The sequence below is a fragment of the Mugil cephalus genome, chromosome 9 (assembly GCF_022458985.1).
Source record: "Mugil cephalus isolate CIBA_MC_2020 chromosome 9, CIBA_Mcephalus_1.1, whole genome shotgun sequence".
In the NCBI taxonomy this organism is placed as follows: domain Eukaryota; kingdom Metazoa; phylum Chordata; class Actinopteri; order Mugiliformes; family Mugilidae; genus Mugil; species Mugil cephalus.
In genome coordinates this window covers 18,954,605-18,976,830 of record NC_061778.1, presented here as the reverse complement: position 1 = coordinate 18,976,830, position 22,226 = coordinate 18,954,605, and the positions used below count along the sequence as shown (strand labels likewise).

The window sequence follows — 22,226 nt, the reverse complement described above, 5'->3', positions numbered from 1 at the left end:
ACAAACAGACATTAAAATAGTTTTAATGTGGAAATATTTAGAGTTTTGTGTCAGAGTGCTTTCTCCTTGAAAACAGAACAGACTACATCTTGCTTTTGATTGAATGTACCATTTGTCCAAAAACAAGCGAGCGAAACAAGGTTCTCTTCCTCTAACCAGCACCGATCGATGAAACCGCATGCAATTACATTATGACCTGAGTTTGTTTGTTGGAGCGAATGAAACGTCTTCAGCGTGTGACATTTTTCTGTCCCAGCAGATTTCATTCAGTTGTTGGGTTAACAGCTGCCTCGGAGCCGTCAGAGCTTAATGAGTCAGCAAACCGCAACACTCCTGATGATGTATGTTTTAATATTTCTGTGTCAGCTTATTGCGTCTGTGTCCCATTGTGCCCAGTGTGTGTTTCTCGGCAGTCACTCATCAACTGTCCACCAGGGGTCCTCGTCGTGCTCATCCACTGTCTGGGTCTCCTGATGCTGCCAGCCCAGCTTCTACTAAAAAATATTACTTCATTTGGGCCTGTACAGGTGAGGGTTTCTCTGTCAGTTGTAGGATGAAATTATGATAAGTATTGCTTTATTATTTTGGTTGGAAAAAAATATAAAAGAAAGAAATGTTTGTGGACCAGGGGCATATATATATAAAAAAAGTACCCAACTCAACAGTGCCATCGCTGACTTGCTCAATCAAATCCACACCTCCACATACAGTCAATGCTGGCTCCAAATTAAAAAAATATGGCAGAAAGTAACTCAAGGAGAAGAGTGAGTAAAAAGTGACTTAATCGTAACTCACAGAGCTGTGCCACATCTTAAAATCTCACTTTGTACTGTAAGATATTAGCCTGAGAAAGCATCTGCTCAAGGTGGCCTGGAAGCAATGTGGGAGACCAATCAGCCGACTGTGGAGGATTTAACCGATGACTTGATTGCACTGACCTTCCTATGCCACCTCTCATTACATCCCAGAAGCCTCCTTAATATCACTATACGCTGTAGCTACAAACATACAGGGACCTCACTGTATGTCATATTTGGTGGCTCAGTGTTGTATTTTGAACAGGGGAGCGTCATATTTTCCTTGAGGGTCAGTCTCTTTCTGCTGTATTCTTTTTCTTGCTGCCTAAACGTCTTCTTCCCTTTCTCCTCCACCTCCTTGTCTCCTTGGATTTGCTCTGGAGGTCGGGGATAAAACTGGACAGATCCCTGCCCTGACCTCAGATCCCAAGGCTTGTGACGCCACTAGCTGGAAACACAGACATAAGCGCCCTTTTTCCACCACAATAGCTTTCACTTGAATACACAAACACATATGGCAATGGAGACTGTTCATATTTATACTTGTTGTATTTTTCATGCTGTAATTGCTCAGCCACTTCATTTTTTCAGCTGGTATCATTTAGGATTGACTTACATAAAACGCTCAATAGTGTGGAAATATGCCCAATTGCGAGAATTCATTGTGACGGTTATACCCTCTCTCATATCAATAAGCAAAACATGAACCTACAGCCAGGAGATTAGACCTTTAGCTTAATTTAGCTAAAGGTTGGAAATATGGAAATAGTTAGCTTTACTCTATTCAAAGCTAGGCACACCTCAAATAACAACAAGCTCAAGTGAAATATAACATGTTCATTGGAGAGGTGAGCGGGTGTTTTTAGAATGTTTTGTTACAACGTTATGTTAGCTTGTTGTTTCTCCAGTGATATGCTAAGCTAACAGGATGCTAGATGTAGTGCTACAAATATAAGAAACACAAACAAAATAAAGGAAGACACAGATGTTAACTGCATTTCTTCAGAGAATGTCACACCAACAAGGGGGGAAATTGTTAAATACCATGAGGTTATAAGGTTAAGTGATGACTGTCTTATCTCAAACTTATTCCATAAAGCACTATTGCAACGTTCAAATGGCGTCACGTTTATCATATTAGTGAGTAAACTCCATGTGAATGGCACCCTGCTGTGTTCACAACCTTGTAACTGGACATTTTTAAAGAGGCCTGTGTTCACAAGTTACGTGTTTGCTGACGTGTTGAGAAACAGCTGAATTGTCATTTAATCATAAAGTTTTTCTTCATAATTTTAGGCTAAGTAGAGAAATAATGTTCAGTTTTCCAACAGACTCATCTTTTCCTCATGCAAAACTATTTGCCTCTGCGGCTTCTAGACAGCAACAGTTGCCTAGCAGCAGCGTTCTCACAGCTTACAACTAATTTATGGTAACCAACTGAACGGTTGGTTACCGGAAGTATATTTTGTGCACACAATTCCTCATGCGGTAACAGCAAGCTCACAAATTCCAATTTAAGACAACATTATGTCAATAGACCCTTTATGTGTTAATTAACGTGATGACGTTTCTCGTGGGCAGGTCTTAATTGGAGACTAGACAAGCCACAGCAGTAGCTACCTTAATGCACACAAACTAGCAGCTTTTCTCTACAGCCAACCTACAAGATCCATATTTGACCAGATGATTGATTTCACTCGTGTAGTCAGTCATTCATTTTCTGTAACCGCTTGTCCTCTGGAGAGCTGGGGGGGTTAAACCCTGGACAGGTTGCCAGTCTGTCACAGGGCTATACTACACTAGTGTAGTCAATCAAAAAGAGAGCAACGTAGCCACTGCATAGGAATCATACAGCAACAAACTGCAGCAGCCAACCACTCAATGCAGCTTCTACAAAGACATTTGATCATTTGTATATTTTACCTGCAAAATAACATTCAAAACTGCCCAACTGGGTGTAAAACTGTCTGATCTGTCCACACTGTGCCCTGCCTCTCTCCTGATGCATGCTGGGATAGGCCCAACCCACACAACTCTTCACTGGATACAGCTGTAGATTATGTCCTTTTTTTTTCTTTTCTGTTCTTCTTCTTTTTTTTACATTGCATTCATTCACATCACTATATATTAGTTGTTGACACATTTAAATGTTGCAGCAGCTTTGCCTTTGCTCTATCCTACAAATTGCTACCATGACCCATTTTCTCACACACACGTTACAGGACAGTGAGGATTTGACATCACGTTGTGATGAACCTTATCTCCTTAGCAGATGGTAGCGGTTGTGAGCCATCCCACTGGCTGCTGAGACCTACACCAGTGAGGACACAGTGTGGTCATGTCTCCTCACCAGCATGACTGACAACATGTCAGCAGCTTCCACTCACCGTGTGGCGCACCGCTCCAACCCATTCAGCTGTCACACCCAGCTTGTCTTTCACAGGTTTTGTGTGTGCTGCAGAGGCTGAGGGAGATTTACTCTAGGTCACAATTTCTCATCTTCTGCCAAAATTTGCACAGACCTTCTTTTATTAACTGCAAATGAGCTGGAAAAAAGGCAGATTCACAAAGAACCGTGGCTATTACTCAACTCTTTTTTCCCCAATATCAAACGATCTGCTGCTTTCCTTACCCAACAGATAGAAATAATTCTGGGTGATGACAACGAGTTAAAAAAAAAAAAAAAAATTATGTAGCATCAGTTAAATGTTTAAAGTTGTGTATTTGACTTTGTAGTTGCACTGATGTGTCTTTGTTAATAGTATTGTTGAGTAAGGTTGAATCTGTATTACCTTTAAATGGAGTCATGCTTTATGTGTCCACAGGAGGAGTCAGGACCCTTATCCACAACCTTGGAACTGAAAATGTTCAATAAGGTCAGAGTTCATGAGTTTTGATGAGTTGAGTTCTGGTAAGTGGGCATGTTGCAATTTGGTGATATTTGTCTGCCTCAGGAAATTGCTTGTATTCACAGGGCTCTCATCTTTTCATTATGCCTTTGCACTTCCGAGAATGTCAGAACAGAAAATACACACCACAGCTCTTTAAAAAGAATTCAGTTTTAAGGCGTCCACACACGCACGCTCGTGTTGGCCCAGGGAATGAAGGCACCAAATATTGAATTAAAAAGTAATTACATTGAAACTATGTTGGGGCTTACCACATGAAAGATGACAATGGATGTAAAGTTGCAATATCAACAAAAATAAATGATTATGTGTATACACACCAGGCATAACATTATGACCAGCATGTGTAGGTCTCCCTTGTGCCTCCATAACAGTTGTGACAATTCAGAGAATGGACATGGGTCCTCTGAGTGTTTCCTGTGGTGTCTGGCAACAGGATGTTTAGCTGCTGCTACCACCTCCTACATGCGCTGTTTACACCCTGCTACAAAAATACAACATACTTGCATACATCGACAAACTTCAGAAAGCCCACCGTAGATTTTGGGACACAGTGAAACCATTATAACGAAAGAATAAAAGAGTTTTGAATGATAGCTGGAGTTTGAGGGTTTAATAGAATATGATAATAACTTGATGGTCCGGTCCTTTCTAGGCTCCCACATTAACACTAGACATTGTTTGAGGATGTCTTCTGGCCAAAAATGCATCGGTAATGATATTTTAATAAAATATGAGGCTGCACAGACTTTGCCTTTTTCGATTTTTCTTTGCTTTGATACCTGATTCATAAGTTCGCGTTCGAGCTCCCAGTTACTCTCTCTGATACTCACTCATATATATATATATTTTTAAATTCATTTTACATTTTCTCCCTTTCCCTTCATTATGGATTCAGAGAAGCCCACGTACAGTACGCTGCGTCACATCAGCTCTTTGTTTGGCTCTCTCTGCTTCCATTTACAGAAACATGCACTCTCATCCCCAGCTAATTTGAGCTGCTTAACCCGTTTTTTTTGCATATTAACAAGTCACCGTGGCCCTCGCCGACGGCCTGTTCACATTTGTGAGGCTAATCAGTGAACTTGCAGCGAGCATTAGGCGATCAGATTAGCTCTGATGAGTGTCCCATTACCAGTGTGACGCATGGCACCTGTTGAATAAGAAGAAAAACTCGTTCTTGCATCAGTTGCCATGCTACCTCCTTCCCTCCCGGTGTCTGTGATGGGAAAATTTTGGACAAGCGATCAAACAAAACATGGTTTGTTAATACATATATTCATCTCTCTCGCTAATATATTCATTGGAAAATAGATGGCTGAGTGCTTCTGCCATTCAGCTCAGCCCTGGTGGACTCTGCCTTTCTCAGTTACATAACTCTACCCATTTGTGATTAGAAAGCGCACAGTTTCTTTCCGTAGCTGTTTGGCATGTTCACTTTTATTCCCTTGAGCTTTAGCACAGCGTCATAAATAATTTCCCTATCATTAAAACAGCATGCGATGATCAGTTCTTAAGGAAAGTATAATCCATTTTTTCAAAAATGGTTCTCTGTGTGAAACTCACCTGCTCTGGTGTTGGCCATATATGCATTCTATATCTGTTTTCTACAATTTTTTTTTTCTCAAAGCCAACAACGCGTTTTTTCTGAGGTCATAAATTTGTCCCAGGCCCATTAATCTTTGTGCATTTACGACATGCTGTTAAAAGAGATAGTCAGCTGTTGTGATTGCTGATTATTTCACTTGAGGGCTTGTTGTGGAGGTCAGAGCTTCAGCTTCATCCTGGCCATGGAGTCGACAAGGCTGACCAGCTCTGTTTTCTTTCTGCTTGTGGTGTTTACGTTGTCCAACGCCAAGGGTAAGGCAAGGAAACCAAAGAGATTCTGAACTTGTCATTGTTTTAATGAATCTGATCGTTCTTCCACTTGATGCCTTTTTTTTTTTTTTTTTTTGGGTGGTTCCACTTTTGTACTTTCATCTGCTCAGATTTTCTTCAAGTCTTGCACATTTTAAAATATTCTTTGATCCCTTTCCTCTCTTCTATCCTTCAAAAACATTCATACTTTGAAGTTGAAACTTTATTACATTTATTAATACCTTCAGTACATTTTTAACCCTCAGAACGTACTTTATCCTGTCTGCCTCTGACACTTCTGCTTCTCTTTAAGCGACTTATTTCAAGTCGTGACATCTACTTCTTTTTCAGCTGTTATACTTCAACTGAAACTTTGACCACTCCTTTCAGTGGTTGCACATCAGCTGTCGTTTCTGCTCACTTTCATCTTTTACTTTTCCACGAACAATTCATCGGATTTTGATGGTTCCACCTCAGAAGACATTTCCATTGTTTTCAAAGCTTTGCTCTTCTCTCCTCCTTTGCTGCACACTTTATCAGCTACACCATAAAATACGTTCTCATTGCTTTCATCTCTTTCGATGTAACATTGCGTAACAGTTGCTTCCATCATTTACGCTTCAGATAACAGTTAAACTGATTTCACAATCCACAATTCAGTATTACAGTATGTCTGTCTCTTTCTCTGAAACACCTTCCAGTGCTTACACTGCAACTGAAGTTTCAACTTTGGCCACATTCTCTCCATCTAACAGCTCAATCACCCATTGCACTTTTTTGTTTTTAAATGACGTTTGGACTCACTTCACTTCTTCACTGCAAAAGCTCAACCACTTTCCGTGCATACACCACAGAAGGTATTTCCATGGCAGCAGAGACACAGCAATAAAATATGTCTCATGAAACCACTGGAATTAGATAAAACCAAAAGTAAATCAGGGATGGGGGTTAAGGTTACAGAAACCCCATGCAAATAGGATACCTGCAAATACAGAAGTGCACTGGAAGCAGCACTAACAGTAATGTAAATACTACCCCCTGAGAATAAATGTTTACATGCAGCATTATTAACGCCGTCAATCTGCAAATAATGGTGTATGTCGTCAGATTTTGATTTGCTAATAAAAGGCAGGCAAGTTGGATAGATGGATGTTAATACAAACAAAAAACGTATTTCCAACACCACTGACGAGGTGCTAAAGTCAGTGCTTGGTCTTGTGTGTGTTTTCAGTGCATGTGTTTTCCTGTGATGATGACGTTTTCTTACCGTGCTTATGTCTCTACACTTGTACACTTTAACATTTTTCCCCCATTTCCAATGACAATCCAGCTTCTTATCTCAGCATTAGATAGTTAGATAGTCAGCCAACCGCTTACTCTTCATTTATTTCTTCCCTTTCAACTACCTCTGTCAGCATTCGTATTTTTGCTGCGTCTTAGGTCACAGCATTATCTGATCCAAGTGTTTCAACTGCACATTTTAGTCAACCACCTGACATTTAACGATAACATCACAGTGGCCTGTAAATGCTGACTTTAATGTATAACATGATTCTCCCCCTTTTTACCTCAGACTTCTTTCCTACTTTCCTGCTTTTCTAAACATAACCACCCGCCGCTGAATTCCCTTCTCACTTTGTGCTCTGTTTTTTTACCCTCATTTCAGCCTTTAATTTTTTCTCCTTAATGATTCCTCAGCTTTCACATGGCCATCCGACCTCAAAACACTTCCTCTCCCTATTTGTCTTGTAAGAGGCTCCAGAACTTTTTAAATCCGCACGCTGGACTTGTGCCGTTATCAGCCTTCGCCGCGTATCGGAGGAATGCTGTATCAAACCGATTGCTGAGACCACAGAGAGATGTGCTGCAGTAGATAAGAGAGCATGATAGTGAGGCTTGACAGCTGTTGCAGCAAACAAACATCCCGACACACACACACACACGTTCAAGTCCTAAAGGAGTTTTTAGTTCCGCTCCCACTGATCTCTGCAGGATGTGCGAAACAGCTCTTTGACGCTCATCCGTGACATTTTAGTTTGAAGTTTGTTCAAAGCACTGAGTTACACCTGTAGTGATTCCCTACAAGGACGTGTTGTGCTTTAAAGGCACACTCAAGCAGATTACACTTTCAAAAACTTTAGGAATTCACTGGTCTTAGCAGAATTATAGTCTAGTAACCTTTGAGATTACATTATGAGGCGTGTTTATGAGTCAGTTAGAGAGATACAACCATAACTTTTTTTTTTGTGGACGGTGGAATTCGGAGTTGGAATTCACATTAAATAAAAGATTAAAAAAAATAATAAAAAAAAAATCTATTGAAACAGAAGATAATACGTCAGTGGCTTTAAGTCCCTAGTATGGGTCAAACTCTGTCACAAATACAACTGAAAAGCATCCTTCAAATATGTTTGTGAGGGAAGAGCTATTTCTGTCTTTCCTGGTTCTGGTAGAAAGCTTTCATTATGTTGTGGTGGGGGTTAGATACCTCATGCCCTGCAAGCATGGAGTTACTGTTCTTCCAGTTCACTGTGCAGCAAGATAAAGTTGTTTACCTTGATGATGTGTTGGAGGTATGCTAGTTATGTAGGAGATTTCCACCTGGAGCTAGTTTGATCTCACAGTTTTCTCCCTTTGGTTTTACCTGACCTTGTTTTACTTTACTTAAATAAATTAAGGTTACATACTAATGTGAGGAGTAACAGATTGAACTTGCTATATTATCTTCAGCAACAGGGATGGTATGTTTGGTGAGCATCAATGGAAAGTTAACAGACAGTGGTCCCAGCATGGCTTCAAAACAGGGTGTATGTCTGAAAGAAAAAACACAAACATGCAGATGAAATTAAAGGTCACGTTGCAAACTCTGAGGCTTTTACACCTCACATTAAAATGTGATCCAACCACGAGTGGGTGGCTCTGAGTACGGAGGTGGACGCAGCCACAATGCTTTGCAGATGAATTATCTTCTCCTGGGCAGTCCAGTCACTAGAGGTCAGCCCAAAGTACAGGTGTAAACTGAGCTCGGGCCACATTTGGAGGTGGCCTGGATCGCCTTCCTTTGGCAGCGTGAACACACAACTCCTCCTTCTGCACATTAACACCTGCTCAACGTGGGTACTCTTGCACAAGCGAGTGCCTAATTCATAATGATGAATATTCATTTGTTATGATGTAGTCGCTCACCCTCTTTTGCCAGTATTTCTCAGTTTCATGCTAGGTGTACATGCCCACATTGGAACTCGATGCACTGCTTGGATGAGCATGAAGCAGATAAATGACTCCATAATAAATGGTTCTTTAATGAACAGCATAAAATATAACACTATATGAAAACATAAACATGAACTTAAGTATGACTTTCACGTTTCAATCCTCCTTGTGTGTTTTTTTGAAGACAGTATCGAGAACACTGAAAAGTTTGCGGTATAGATGTGTCAGTTTTTGATGTGTTTATTTATCTCAGTTTTGGATTAACACCCTTTTGAACTGTATGTTTGTCGACAGTTGCGGAGGAGGATCCAGAGTTCTGGAGGTCTCAGGCCAGGAAGACCCTGCAGTCAGCGCTGGACAGGAAACTCAACGAAAATGTTGCTAAGAACATCTTGTTTTTCCTTGGAGATGGTAGGTTACACAAGAGAGTGATTTCATTACAGTAATAACACTGGACGGCCTCGAATGGCTGAACTGTTACGACAAGTGGAACCAGGAATTACTGCCTGATCTACTTCTTAAGATGTACAATTCTGGGTCTTGTCTCTGCTGTTTTGTTTTCATGTGTTGCGCAGAAAACAAGTAGATGTGCCAAAATGAGACTTTCCAGCGAAACAGAGCGATATTCTTGTTTCATTAGAGGAAATCCTGGATAGAATAGAATACGTATAAGATGTGTCTGTGTGCGTCTGTGTGCCTCAGGTATGGGAATCACAACGTACACCGCTGCTCGTATCCTCAAGGGACAGCTGCAGAACCAGACGGGGGAGGAAACAGTGATGACCATGGACACCTTCCCCAGTGTGGGGCTGGCTAAGGTACACACACAAACCAGAGAGTCAAGTGTCCATGAGCGACAAACTGAACCCCGTGAACAAACGGATAGATGTGTCATACAACATGTGACTGTAAAAAGCTTTGCGTGCCAATAGGCAGGAAGCTGTTATATAAATATTATTCATCATTCATATCTCCCTCATGTATTAAAAGAGCAACCTTTTGACCTGCATGTCTGCATCATCATGTGTTCTCATAAACCTATTAAAATGTAAATTAATCTAATATACAGATAAAAGTTTGCTACTAGGTACAGGCACACACCCATGGAAAAAAACGCTGACTCGTATTCGTATTTAGTTTGTCATCTGTGTCTAGGCAGGACTCACCATATAAACACTTTTTCTCCAAGTCTCCAGGGAGAAAGACAGATAAATAGATCGGATTCAGTCAGACGTGAAACAAATATTTTAATGAGAGCAATTTAAGCAATGGCCACTGAGTAATCGCTTTAAGGGAAACGTGAGCAGACACTGCAGTGATAGATTACTTTACTGTAATTGTTACTTATATTTTTCTTAACGTCCCATTAGTTCTTTTTTTTTTAATTGCTTGCCACTTTTTGCCTCTTTTCAGTTGTTATGTTCTGCTGTAAACCGGCGTCGTTAAAGTCTAAGAGCGTTTTGTCACGCCGTGTATTTTATTTACGGTCGTCTACAGTCTATGCGTGTGTGCTCGTTGTGCAGACCTACAGCGTGGACTTCCAGATCCCGGACAGTGCAGCCACGGCCACGGCGTACCTTTGCGGAGTGAAGACCAACCTGAACACTGTAGGGGTGAACGCGGCGACTCGCAACGGAGCCTGCAAAACTCAGAAGGGCAACGAGGTCACGTCTATCCTGAAGTGGGCCAAAGATGCGGGTGAGATCACGGCGAGGGCGCTGTTACAGAACCGCTGCCAGTACCTCTTATTTTTCACAAATTCAAATAAATGATGTGGCGCTCACTGATGTTTCAGCAGGAAAATTTTTCAGCCAATGAGAGTTTAATACCTGACACGACACGACAATGTGTAAAAAAGTGTTGGTTTTATTTTTTGGTGTTGAGCACTGGTGTAGATGGTGTACCTATAGGTTACCCTGATCTCTGACCTATCAAAGGCTACTGGCTACGCCCCAGCCCCCCTGTGACCAATAAGCAGTAATAGATGATGACTGTTGCTTCACTGGAAACACTTAAATCTGCACATTTTAATGAATGGATAGTTTAGTTGTTTACCCTATATGCAGTGTTTTGTGTTTTGTTGTTTTGTGTATGCTCAGCATTTTATCTTTGCTGACTTTCATCTCTCCTTGGCCAGGTTTCTATCACATACAAGGTCTCCGTTATCAATTATTATTTCAATAACATCGACATGAAGAAGCTTTCTTGAAAGGATATGTATACACCAATCAGCCACAACATTAAAGCATTCAAACCATTAAAAACCATTACAAACCATTACAGCCACCTACTGTCAGTACAGGAGGTGGTCATAATGTTCAGTCTCATTGGTTGGATGGATGGTAAACTTATCCTCACGGTGATTTTCTTTGGATGTATATAAAATAAGTCGTTGCTGCGCACTATGTCCATGTCGTCCTCAGATGGTGATTGAACGATCGCAGTAACAAATGGATTTTCGGGCTCTCGTTCAAAGAGCAGCCAGATACCTGACACTGTCCGTCGCGCGTGTCACAATTTAGTTCTAGCTCCTGTCAAGAGAAAATCCCTCAGGTCTCATACAACCTCGCCAAAACCCGATTTTACAGCTGAGTGCGTTCCTGTGAGCTGCAGTGGCCCGTCAGAGTGGTGTTGCCACAGGGGAGCGAGGAGCAACAGCAGCTCCACACTGAGGATCCAGTAAAGGATAACGTGCTACACAGGGAGGAACCTTGACTCTTATCATGTTTCCCCGTTATCGGAGGCTGTAAACATCTCACAGCGCACACGCAGGCACACAGCGTGTCGCAGCCTTGACCCTGGCACACCACCAGACACTGACGCTCAGGTGTGCGAATGTGCTGAAGAACAAGGGGGCTATTTTTAGACTTTGGCCTGACACCTGCTTGACGTCATGAAGCAATATCTCAGAAATGGTCCTCATAACGCAATCCTGAAAACATTTCTGTTTTAGCAACCTTTATTTTCCTGGAAGGGAACACCTCGAGGGGGCAGATACATCTCTGGCATTTCAAGACGATTTTTCTTTACTCAAACCTTTTCTGTTTTCTGTTTCTTTCCTAATGACTCTACTGAGTTATTAAAAACAAAGAAATATGGGGCGCCCGAAGAGCTCCCCTTTGAGCAGCCTGCATCCTCTTCAGCACGTCGTTCCCTCCGTCGCACTCCATCATTTCCGGCAAAGACATAAAAGGCCAAAAAAAAAAAAAGAAGCAAAACCCATAGGAGAGCATGGTGAGATGCAGCAGCAACTTGACGTACATTTTATCCACTTCTTGTGGGTAATTAAGACCCAGAGACTCGTGCAGTGCCACTGGAGGGCCAGGGTTGCTGCAAAAGTTGTAACCAAAGATATTCAGTTTGCTGCAAAGGGACGGAAACAGAACAAGCAAATATTCACCTTTTACAATCCTTTTCATGTTACTGGAAACATGACCCAAACAAGCAATCAGTAACCAGAATTATACCCTGTTATTTTTCTGTTGACTACATGACAGATCTTTACTGAATTTGTGCTTTAATGACACACAGGGTTCAATATTTAAGTAAAGACACTTAAATGTTAATCCAGTTTTGTCTAAGTATTCATGAGGATTCAGTTGACTCAGTGTTGTGCTGCATAGGATACAGGCCAAAAAGAGTGTTGGGTGTTGTGGTTAAAAGGAATTATACAGCGATCAGACACAACATTAAAACCACTGACAGGAGAAGTGAATAACATTGACCATCTTGTGATAATACCGTGTTGTGATGGGAAACTTCATTTCATTCACTGTATGCCGTAGGTAAGTCCGTTGGCATTGTAACAACTACGCGTGTGCAGCATGCCACTCCTGCAGCCGCTTACGCCCACAGCGCCAGCAGGTCGTGGTACAGTGATGCCGACATGTCTGATGCTGCCAAGCTGGAAGGCTGCACCGACATTGCTTCGCAGCTCATTGAAAACACAGACATCGATGTAAGATTCTCTGTAACCCAGATCAGCTCCACTTTTTCATGTTATGTTTTTTTTGTTGTTGTTGTTGTCATTAAATTGTGTTTAAAATTGCGGCATGTGTTTCTAGGTGATCATTGGTGGCGGCAGGAAGTACATGACGCCTAGCGGCACCAAGGACCCAGAGTACCCCTGGGATTACGGCTCCAGGGGCAAAAGGAAGGATGGACGCGACCTAATCACTGAGTGGCAGAATTTAAAAACCGGAAAGGTAGCATTTTTACTTACTCAAGAAAGCAGCATGATTTATAAGAACATCTTCACAGCGCTGCCTCAGTTAAAAAGTGGCCCTACATACTATCCTGTTTTATAATGTTGATGTCAGGGCTCCTAGTTTTTCCTTAAATAGTAACTACACTTGGAGCAAAAGGTCTGATTCTGCAGCCTTCTACTGTGTGAACGTTATACAGTGTTAGCAGCTTTAGTCGCTCTTAGAGGAGCTGCATTAAATGAAACACAGTCATAAATGTGCAGTTGTACTTGAGATAGTCATAGAATGTTTCAAGTCATTAAGTGAATTCTTTTTTAATAATTTCAGGTTTCCAAGTACTGAGAGTTGCAGCAGAGTACATTCAATTTGGTCGGCATTTCTGACAATCTTGACTAGTGCTGCTGAGTTTTTATAATTAGGTTTTTAATGCACTGACTACAGCAAATGAGCTCTGTTACATCAGTGTTAAATTAGAATATTTAGATATAGGAGCACAGCTCGTATCTATTTAGAGGTGAAAGCAGTAGAGTGTTCTTTATATGCAGCACTACTTCCTCTGGCATGGAAGGGAAACATTTGTTAAAGTTATAAATTACATGTTTCAAACGGACACACAGTGGTGGCAGTCAGGAGTGACACACTTATGCGACGTTCCATATTTCTTAGACGTTTATCCATTAAGTACTAAGATGGAACAGTTGGAGTTTATTTGGCGCTATATGGAACATAACACTTAACATTAATACACAGGCCGTAAACACAAAGAGAATTTGAGGACAGTGTACGAGTGGAAGTGACTCACTCAGTGACTCACAACCAGCACAATCGCTTCCACTCACAGCGTTAATGTGTGTTACAGAAGGCCCACTACGTGTGGAATAAATCGGATTTCGACGCTGTTGACCCTGAAACCACCGACTACCTCATGGGTGCGTTCATTTTCCTTTTCCATTGTCGTCTCACGTTTTTCTTTTCACACGAAGGCGACTCCTTTCCATCCCACCCTTGATGAACACAACATCAACAGACCCGTAGTGTCCTTGGTTCATTCACCAGTTTAGTCTTTTCTTCTTGTGTTTGTGTTGTCAGTTCTGCACAATGTTTTCAAGGTACATAAACATGAAGTCTTTCATCAAATCTTTTTTCAGCACACCATGTGTTTACTGTTACTGCTACTACTATTATAACAGCGAGCTGCTGCTTGGATGGCTCTGTAAAGCATGTTGTCCATGACCCAGATTGTTAGTGGTTTGATCCCCAGTACTTAACAAAGTGTCCCTGAGCTAGTCACTGGACCCCAAGTTGCTCCCAGGGCTTGGCACTGGCACAACATCTGTGTTTAATTAAAGTTTCCGAGAATAAATGTTCTGTTTTGTCTCATGTATAAAATATACTCACTTGCCACTTTATTAGGTACACCTGTTCAATTGCTCATTAACACAAATAGTTAATCAGCCAATCACATGGCTGCAATTCAATGCATTTAGACATGTAGAGGAGATCAAGACAACTTGCTGAAGTTCAGACCGAGCATCAGAATGGGAAAGAAAGGGGATTTAAGTGACTTTGAACGTGGTATGGTTGTTGGTGCCAGACGGGCTGGACTGAGTATTTCACAAACTGATGATCTACTGGGATTTTCACGCACAACCATCTCTAGGGTTTACAGAGAATGGTCTGAAAAAGAGAAAATATCCAGTAAACAGCAGCTTGTAAATGAAAATGTCTTGTTGATGTGAGAGGTCAGAGGAGAACGAGCAGACTGGCTGGAGATGATAGAAAGGCAACAGTAACTCAAATAACCACTGGTTACAACCAAGGAATGTAGAATACCATCTTTGAATGCACAACACATCCAACCTTGAAGAAGATGGGCTACAGCAGCAGAAGACCACAACGGGTACCACTCCTGTCAGCTAAGAACAGGAAACTGAGACTACAGTTCACACAGGCTCACCAACACTGGACAATAGAGGATTGGAAAAACGTTGCCTGGTCTGACAAGTCTTGATTTCAGCTGCATCATTCAGATGTCAGGGTCAGAATTTGGCGTAAACAACATGAAAGCATAGATCTATCCTGCCTTTCTGTCCATGTCCATCCCTTTATGACCACAGTGTACCATCTTCTGACGGCTACTTCCAGCAGGATAATGCACATGCAATGACAATGAGTTCACTGTACTCCAATGACCTCCACAGTCTGCAGCAACTGTGTGATGCTATCATGTCAATATGGACCAAAATCTCTGAGGAATGTTTCCAACACTTAAAAGTATGCTACGAAGCATTAAGACAGTTCTGAAGGCAAAAAAGTGTCCAACGTTTCACAAGCAATGTGTACCTAATAAAGTGGCCAATGAGTGTAAGTCGTGTTTATCTCCATCTCCCGTTGTACAATGTAAGTTTAGTATTCATTCTTTTAGTTTCTGGATATAAATATTTGTCTCTTTTAGTAGCTATATGCTCCAATATGTTAGTGTGTGCCAGTTCCTAACTTATCATTGTTCTTTTTTTATATATCCTGATGTCAGTCTTCTGTGTGGTGTGCGATGTGTGTGGGAGTACTTGTTCTTTTTCTGGACTGGATACTCACTTACCGCTGTACAGACTTTGGTTTATCAAAAAGATGAAAATAGTAGTAGGGGGAGTAGATAGGACTTCCCTTGCTTCTACGCCTCTGCTGTGGGTAGATACACTGGAGGTACTGTAGTTTAATTTGGTTTCCGTCTCTCCCACTTCACAGCCCTTTTTGAACCCGGCGATCTCCACTTTGAGGAAGACAGGAACCCAAGCATGGATCCATCCATCGTTGAGACAACAGAGAAGGCCATCCGCATCCTGCAGAAAAACCCTAAAGGCTTCTTCCTGCTAGTGGAGGGTGAGGAAAACAGCTTCGCCCACCTTCCGCATGCACCCATCTTTTAGTCGATCAGTGACTAGATAATGAAATCCCCTGAGAAATGGAACCAAAAATAGCCCAAGTGGATCAATTGAATCATTGATCCTACAGTAATGACAAAGAGAGCCCAAGTGGCCAATAACTGACCACATAATTGCTGTGGTTTGCTAAAATATCAACATGTGTTCACCTTCAACCCTGATATTGGTCGGTTTTAGGAGCTGTGTTTTCTGCCATAGTGACAGCATCTAGATACATCATGTCACAGAACAGTGTGTACCTGCAGTAGATCCAGTGACTTGACATCGATTCTGCATACAGCTCAATGAGTTTGCCGCAGTGTGGTGGCCTGATGTGTTTCTGTTCCACGCGGCTGCCTCATCGGCCCCCTCATCCATCTCTCCCTTTATCTGCCGTCTGGGGACTCCATGGTGCTACTGAGCGTCTTCACAATGACTTTAAAATAACAAGCAAACGTATAAATAGAAGCCAGCATATGGCGCACCCAATCACTGACAGCTCGCTGAGATCACAGCTTATTAACCTGGGTCTACTTCACTTTCCAGTATAGCTCGTGGAGAGGACAGGAGTGGGAAGATGCGCTAAAAGCAAAAAAAAAAAAAAAAAATCGTCTTCCAGCAAGACCCACTCTCTCTGCTGGAGGAAAGTAGCAACTTTGAAATCTACCTACTTCATATGTGCTGTACTGTATACATTCATCTCTAGGCTGTTTATATATAGACTGATTTTCTGCATATAAACTGTAGAGTAAATGTTACCTTTCAGTGGAGTCCTTTGAGCAAAGGTTAATCTTCAAGTGATTTGAGGAAAAAAAAAAAATAGGTCAAGTTCTGAGTGATTTGACATAATCCAGAGTCTTGCGTCCTTTCAGAGATAAGTCATATTTAAGTACGTCTTGAGTCATTTGACACGGGTCAGAGTGTTGTGTCAAGTCTTCTTATACAAGCCAGAACGAAGACAGTGTCAAAAGAAGACACCGTAGTCTGAAAATAGTCACAACCAGACATAGGTCTTGGGACATTCAAGATTTACTACTGGTGGGAGTTGAGCTGGACTGGTGGGCTAACATAGACTCAGTGTACCAAAAAGGTCAGAGCCGACTCTATTTCCTGAAGAGACTAAGATCATTTAATCGTTACATAATTAGATAAATTTTCCTTTGGGCAAGTCAAATCTGAACTCTTGAGCTAGTCTTCAGATAAATCTATGAGGCGCCAAAGCCAATAGTGATTAAAAGTAGAGATTACAGATAACAGTGTTTTTATGTGACAAACTATGTAAATAATAATAATAATATTAATAATAGGTTTCTTTAAATTTCAAACACGATTCACATTATTTTCTCTATAGAAATGTGTCTTGTTTGAGTAAATATAATAATAAAAACATGTCACTCTTTAAGTGTAATGAAAAAAATAAAAGAAATTAAAAAAAAAAAAAAAAGCAACCGATCATCCCTAATTTATGCCTTTGTAACCCTTTCCTCCCTGTATGTTCAGGCGGCCGTATCGACCAGGCTCATCATGCGGGCCGGGCGTACATGGCGCTCCACGAGACGGTTGCTTTCGACTACGCCATCGCCAAGGGCCTTGAACTGACCAAGGAGGAGGAAACTCTCACCGTAGTAATGGCTGACCACTCCCATCCTGTTACCTTCAACGGATTCCCATTTAGGGGCCAGAGCATCCTGGGTAATTACAAACAACCTCCTGTGTACAGTTTCATCGCTCACTAAAAATTGTTTTAAAAGATGACAGTGAAGGGGCTGAAAGCAGAGACCATGTTTCCTGCGTGTCAACATTTATACAAACTTACAGTTAACGATTAAATCCGTGGGCTTCCTATTCACACATGAACGGAGGTGAAGAAGGAGAAACCCTTCTCTCTGTTCTATTTCCTCCCCTCTGCTCTTTGCTCCATCCATCCGTTTCCCCCACCTCCAGGTGTGTTTGTCTGCCATGACAATCTACACCCAAGGTGGCATTTTGTGCCTGTTGTGTGCGTGTGTGATGGCTTTCAGTGCCGGCTTCCTTACAGCTTCATTGTGCCTCTGCCACCAGCAGCTTGACATTTCCTTCGCTTTCTCTCCCCTGCAATTACAGCGTGGGTAAACACATATAGCTGGCAGCCTTTCTCCCGCTCGCCTTTCTATTTCAGTCCCTCGATTTCTCCTCATCTCTGTCCCTTCTACCTGTCCGCCGACTACAGACGCTAACGCCTGCCTCTGCCACATTTTAAACGTCTGACTTTTCCTCGCTTTGTTAATCTCAGTTTGGACGGGCCTCACCGACTCCTTAGCTCTGTTCCTTCAGCTCTTTGTCTCCTCTTTACCTCAAGGCTTAAAACCTCAGATGCCCTTCGTCTCACACATGACAATATGGCTTGTCAGAAAAAGGAACATCGTGCGTGCTGTAAATTGAATGGAGGCCCAATTCTATTCTGTTCACATTACTGTCACCGCTTACCGAACACAACGGACGCAACCATAGGCACAGCTCCGCTTTCCCAGATTTGACACATGAAATTGCCTCAGTAGACAAGACAGTTTCTCAAATTAAAATCTCAGTTCTCCTCATTTGTATTCCGTGCATAAACTGTTTTACCTCCCCCCAGGCTGCAAGACAACCGACAACTAATGAGATCTAAAGATTTTCCAGATGGGGACACGTGTCTCTGTAGATTATTTTAAACAAAACCTGTAATCACCATAAAGAAATCCATTTCACCTCTGCTGTACGGAAGCGAAAGGGGAATTTATCACAGAGGCAACCCTGGAATCTCTTTCTCCTCAGCTTCGTTAGCGCCCGTGGTGATAATTGGTAATTGCGATTATGTTTTTGAAGGCGAACAGATTCGTCACGTTGTCTGCCAGCTGGACTTTTGAGCGCTCCACCTATATGTACCTCGAAAGCAAACTGCTGTTTGGCGGGACGATTTGTTCGTCTTTGTTCTGCGGCAGATAGAGCAAGATTCAACATTAACACCTTTATTTAAATGAAAATCTTCAAGACTGCCACTTAAAAAAAAAACTATGTACCGTTTTTGTTGCATTAAAGTTGACGTTGCCCTTCAAATGTGTATTAGAAAAAGTTGAATTCAGAGTCCAGATATTACAGTTTTGTTTAATAAAATACTTCCTGCATACCTGTATCAACAACTATGAAGAGTGGACAAGAGGATAAAAAAGAATGATGCAATAACTTTGTATTCCAGAGGAATTTGGATTCAATTATAGTTCAAACCTATAACTGAGCACATTAAGTGTCGCTGGAACAATAAGTAAATAGGAAAATCAGGCTAAAGGGGTGTTAACTGTACTATGAACTAACTATGTGTCTTCCTCCCTGGTTTCCACTGATTCTGTTGTACAAATATTCACTTTAAAAGAATATTCAGCCCACGAGTATATCAGAGAGTCTTCAAGGCTTATGTTGAGCTGTGGTTATATTGTGCCGGTCACACTTTTCTACTCCCTCTTTACTGTTTTATCCTATTTTACCCTCCTCCTCCTCCTCCTCCTCCCCAGCGGTGCAGCAGTGATTAATGTGCTTGGGAAACTCTGCGCTCTTCATCAGCAGGGAGACTCGTCGGGCTAATGGCTCATCTGGAGACAAACAATGAGTTGCTCAACAAGCTCTAGACCTCCTGCAGCACCCTCGGGATCCACAAATCCCCGCTCCTCTTTTGTGTGTGCGTGATGTGTGCGCGTGTGTGTTTGGCGAGGAAGAAGGGAAAAGAAAAGGAAAAAAGGATAAGTCAACGATAATCTTTATGTTCACCAGGTAAATCTCCACTTTGGGCCACCGACTTCTTGCCTTTCACAACGCTGATGTACGGCAACGGACCTGGGCACAAAATCAGTAACGGCAAACGCCCCGACATCCGCAACGTCACCACCAGTAAGGCGCACTCATTACTGCTTTGTTTTCTTTTAAAAAACATTGTGGACTTTGGTTCATTAGCATCCATCACTCCTTTAACAAGCTTTGTTTTCTTTGCATATCTTGAGAAAACTTGAGGACAAATAAGACAAGCCTAAAAGCTGTTGCATATCACTGTGTCTTTTCCAGAAGCTAAAGACTACGTCCAGCTGTCTGCAGTGCCCTTACAGTCTACCACCCACAGTGGAGAGGATGTGGCAGTGCTGGCCCGTGGACCCATGGCCCATCTCTTCCAGGGCGTCCAGGAGCAGAACTACATCGCCCATGCCATGGCCTATGCCGCCTGCGTGGGCGCTGACCTGAGGCACTGCCAGGGGCAGACTGAACCACCTGTGGGTCAGACCACAACCAGCGGCGACATGAACGGGGCCCGGGCAGTTGGAGCCTCCACAGCTTTGCTTGGCAGCCTCATCAGCGCACTGCTGGTCCTTCAGTTCTGATTTAGAAATTAATTTATTTACATTAATAAATTTTCCCTTTTCCTAAATGAGGCCTGACTGACATGAGCTTACAGTTGGAGGCTGGGCTCATATAGGCTGACTGTCAAAGACATATGACAGCCTGTGTGGCTTCTTCTATGCTACCACTACTGAGCACTTTGATTCGAAGACAGAGAATCAAACTAGACACCAGAAAGACTCACTGTAGTAAGAAAAGCCATTAAAGAACAGCGTGATCCCTGCATTACATTAATAAAGTATTCTATTCTATACTTACAGTGTCATGTATTAATATTTGTGACTTTATTTGCATTGATCCAGAATGTCAAATTTTCCTCATCTAAGAAAACAGCCTTATATCCAGTGTCCCTTACCCATGAAGGCTCACAGTCCTCCTGTTAGTCTTAAAACACCTACAGCAAATTGCCACATTTAGAAACAAGGTTAAGCAAAACTAAACAGTTGGCACTTTCTGCTTCAAGTTTTACATATTTAACCAGCCCACAGAATGCAGCTGACAGCACAATTAAAATAGCAGTTCTACATTTTAGGAAATATGCTGACTGGCTGGGAGTCAAATGACCTTCATGTACAGATTAAACCTACTAAATGCATTTTTTTTTTTTAATCACTGATACTCTCCTTTTTATTCTTGTTTCTGCTCTTAATACTAAGCTAGTTACTAAGCACACATGAGACTGATATAAAAAAAACACTCACCAAGAAAAAGAATTAATTACTTATAAGTTTATGTTTGATTGTAAATTACATGTTTCACAGTTCTTCTAAGGGAGGCCTTTCCATGCTACAAATTGTTTAGGCATGAAAATCACAATTAATTCATACAAAGTGTGTTCAAAGTCACTACACTAGTGTCCCTCTTCATACAGTCAGAGACTGACATTGGCATCACAGTTCTGGGGTATTTAGACCACCTGTTGCTGGACTCCTTGTTATTCTATGGAGTCATGATTTTTTATGACTCTAGTTGTATTGTCCAACTACAGGGTGAATTTGAGGCCAATAAGATGGTTTAAGGGTAGTGCATAAAACATTTGCACTTTGTATTTCCCAAAATTGCATTAAAATCTACATTTACCCCTTATCTCTATTATTTTGGCATGGGAAGCAACATATAGTGTAGGCCAATGGGATTTCAGTGATTAAATGCCATCATTTTCTGACCTGTGCAACGAGATGAGTCTAAAAATGACTCCTGGTTTCTTTGATCCTCTCCTCCAATATCCGCAGAGCTAATTGAGGTTGGAGGCGGCTTGGTTTGATGACATTACTACAGCAGTCCATTAATAATGCAAAGTATTTAAAGATCATCTATTTTTATCCTTGGGTGACAGATTGTGGTAATTATTTTGGACATCTGTTGGGGTTTCTGGAGTAGGTTAAACCTGATTTTGACTCTCCTTGCACTCATTTCTTCTGGCCAGCGGCCATCGGTTTCATTCCATACGTCGGGCCTGCTCTTGTCTTCCACACGCATTCAAGGAAGACTCATTTACGGGTCACATATTGGAGGGGAGATAAACAGCCTCGAAAACACTTTGTATGTAGTGATCAGACATGGAAAATATTCTCTAAACCCACATTCTTTTACATCAGATGATGGATGTGATCACGTCTTATCATGGGCTTAACCAGTGACAAAACACTGAAACCATCTTCACCACAGCTGGAGTTTATTAAAGTCTATCAATCTGTATGTCAATCTAACTAAAACACGTATTTAACTCTATCTGTAGAAAGTATGCAGGATTATTTCATCATTTTTCTGGTGGGTTTTCCTTCTTATAGGTTGAATTCTGGCCGCTCCAGATTCTTGGCAGCACAGATGGCTTCCCTGATTTTCTCCTCATAATATCCTGCTTGGGATGAATGCTCCTGTCCATCACAGATCCTCCGCGCTGGCCCCAAAGTCGCTGCTTCT

General features: G+C 41.8%; 1 protein-coding gene across 1 annotated transcript; it reads left to right on the top strand.

Moving 5' to 3' along the window:
- The first annotated feature begins 5,457 nt into the window (after positions 1 to 5,457).
- On the top strand, positions 5,458 to 20,556 carry alp3 (alkaline phosphatase 3). The gene is made up of 11 exons (XM_047593228.1): positions 5,458 to 5,566; positions 9,071 to 9,187; positions 9,479 to 9,594; positions 10,300 to 10,474; positions 12,562 to 12,734; positions 12,841 to 12,981; positions 13,841 to 13,910; positions 15,727 to 15,861; positions 17,403 to 17,594; positions 19,686 to 19,802; positions 19,974 to 20,556. The coding sequence occupies exons 1-11, from the start codon at positions 5,497 to 5,499 to the stop codon at positions 20,282 to 20,284; spliced, it is 1,617 nt and encodes a 538-aa protein (XP_047449184.1). The 5' UTR covers positions 5,458 to 5,496; the 3' UTR covers positions 20,285 to 20,556.
- Positions 20,557 to 22,226: the final 1,670 nt, after the last annotated feature.

Coding starts and splice junctions, on each gene's coding strand:
- alp3 (XM_047593228.1), top strand. CDS start 5,497: ATGGAGTCGACAAGGCTGACCAGCTCTGTTTTCTTTCTGCTTGTGGTG. Junction 15,862..17,402: donor CTTCTTCCTGCTAGTGGAGG/GTGAGGAAAACA, acceptor CTGTATGTTCAG/GCGGCCGTATCGACCAGGCT. Junction 17,595..19,685: donor TAGGGGCCAGAGCATCCTGG/GTAATTACAAAC, acceptor TATGTTCACCAG/GTAAATCTCCACTTTGGGCC.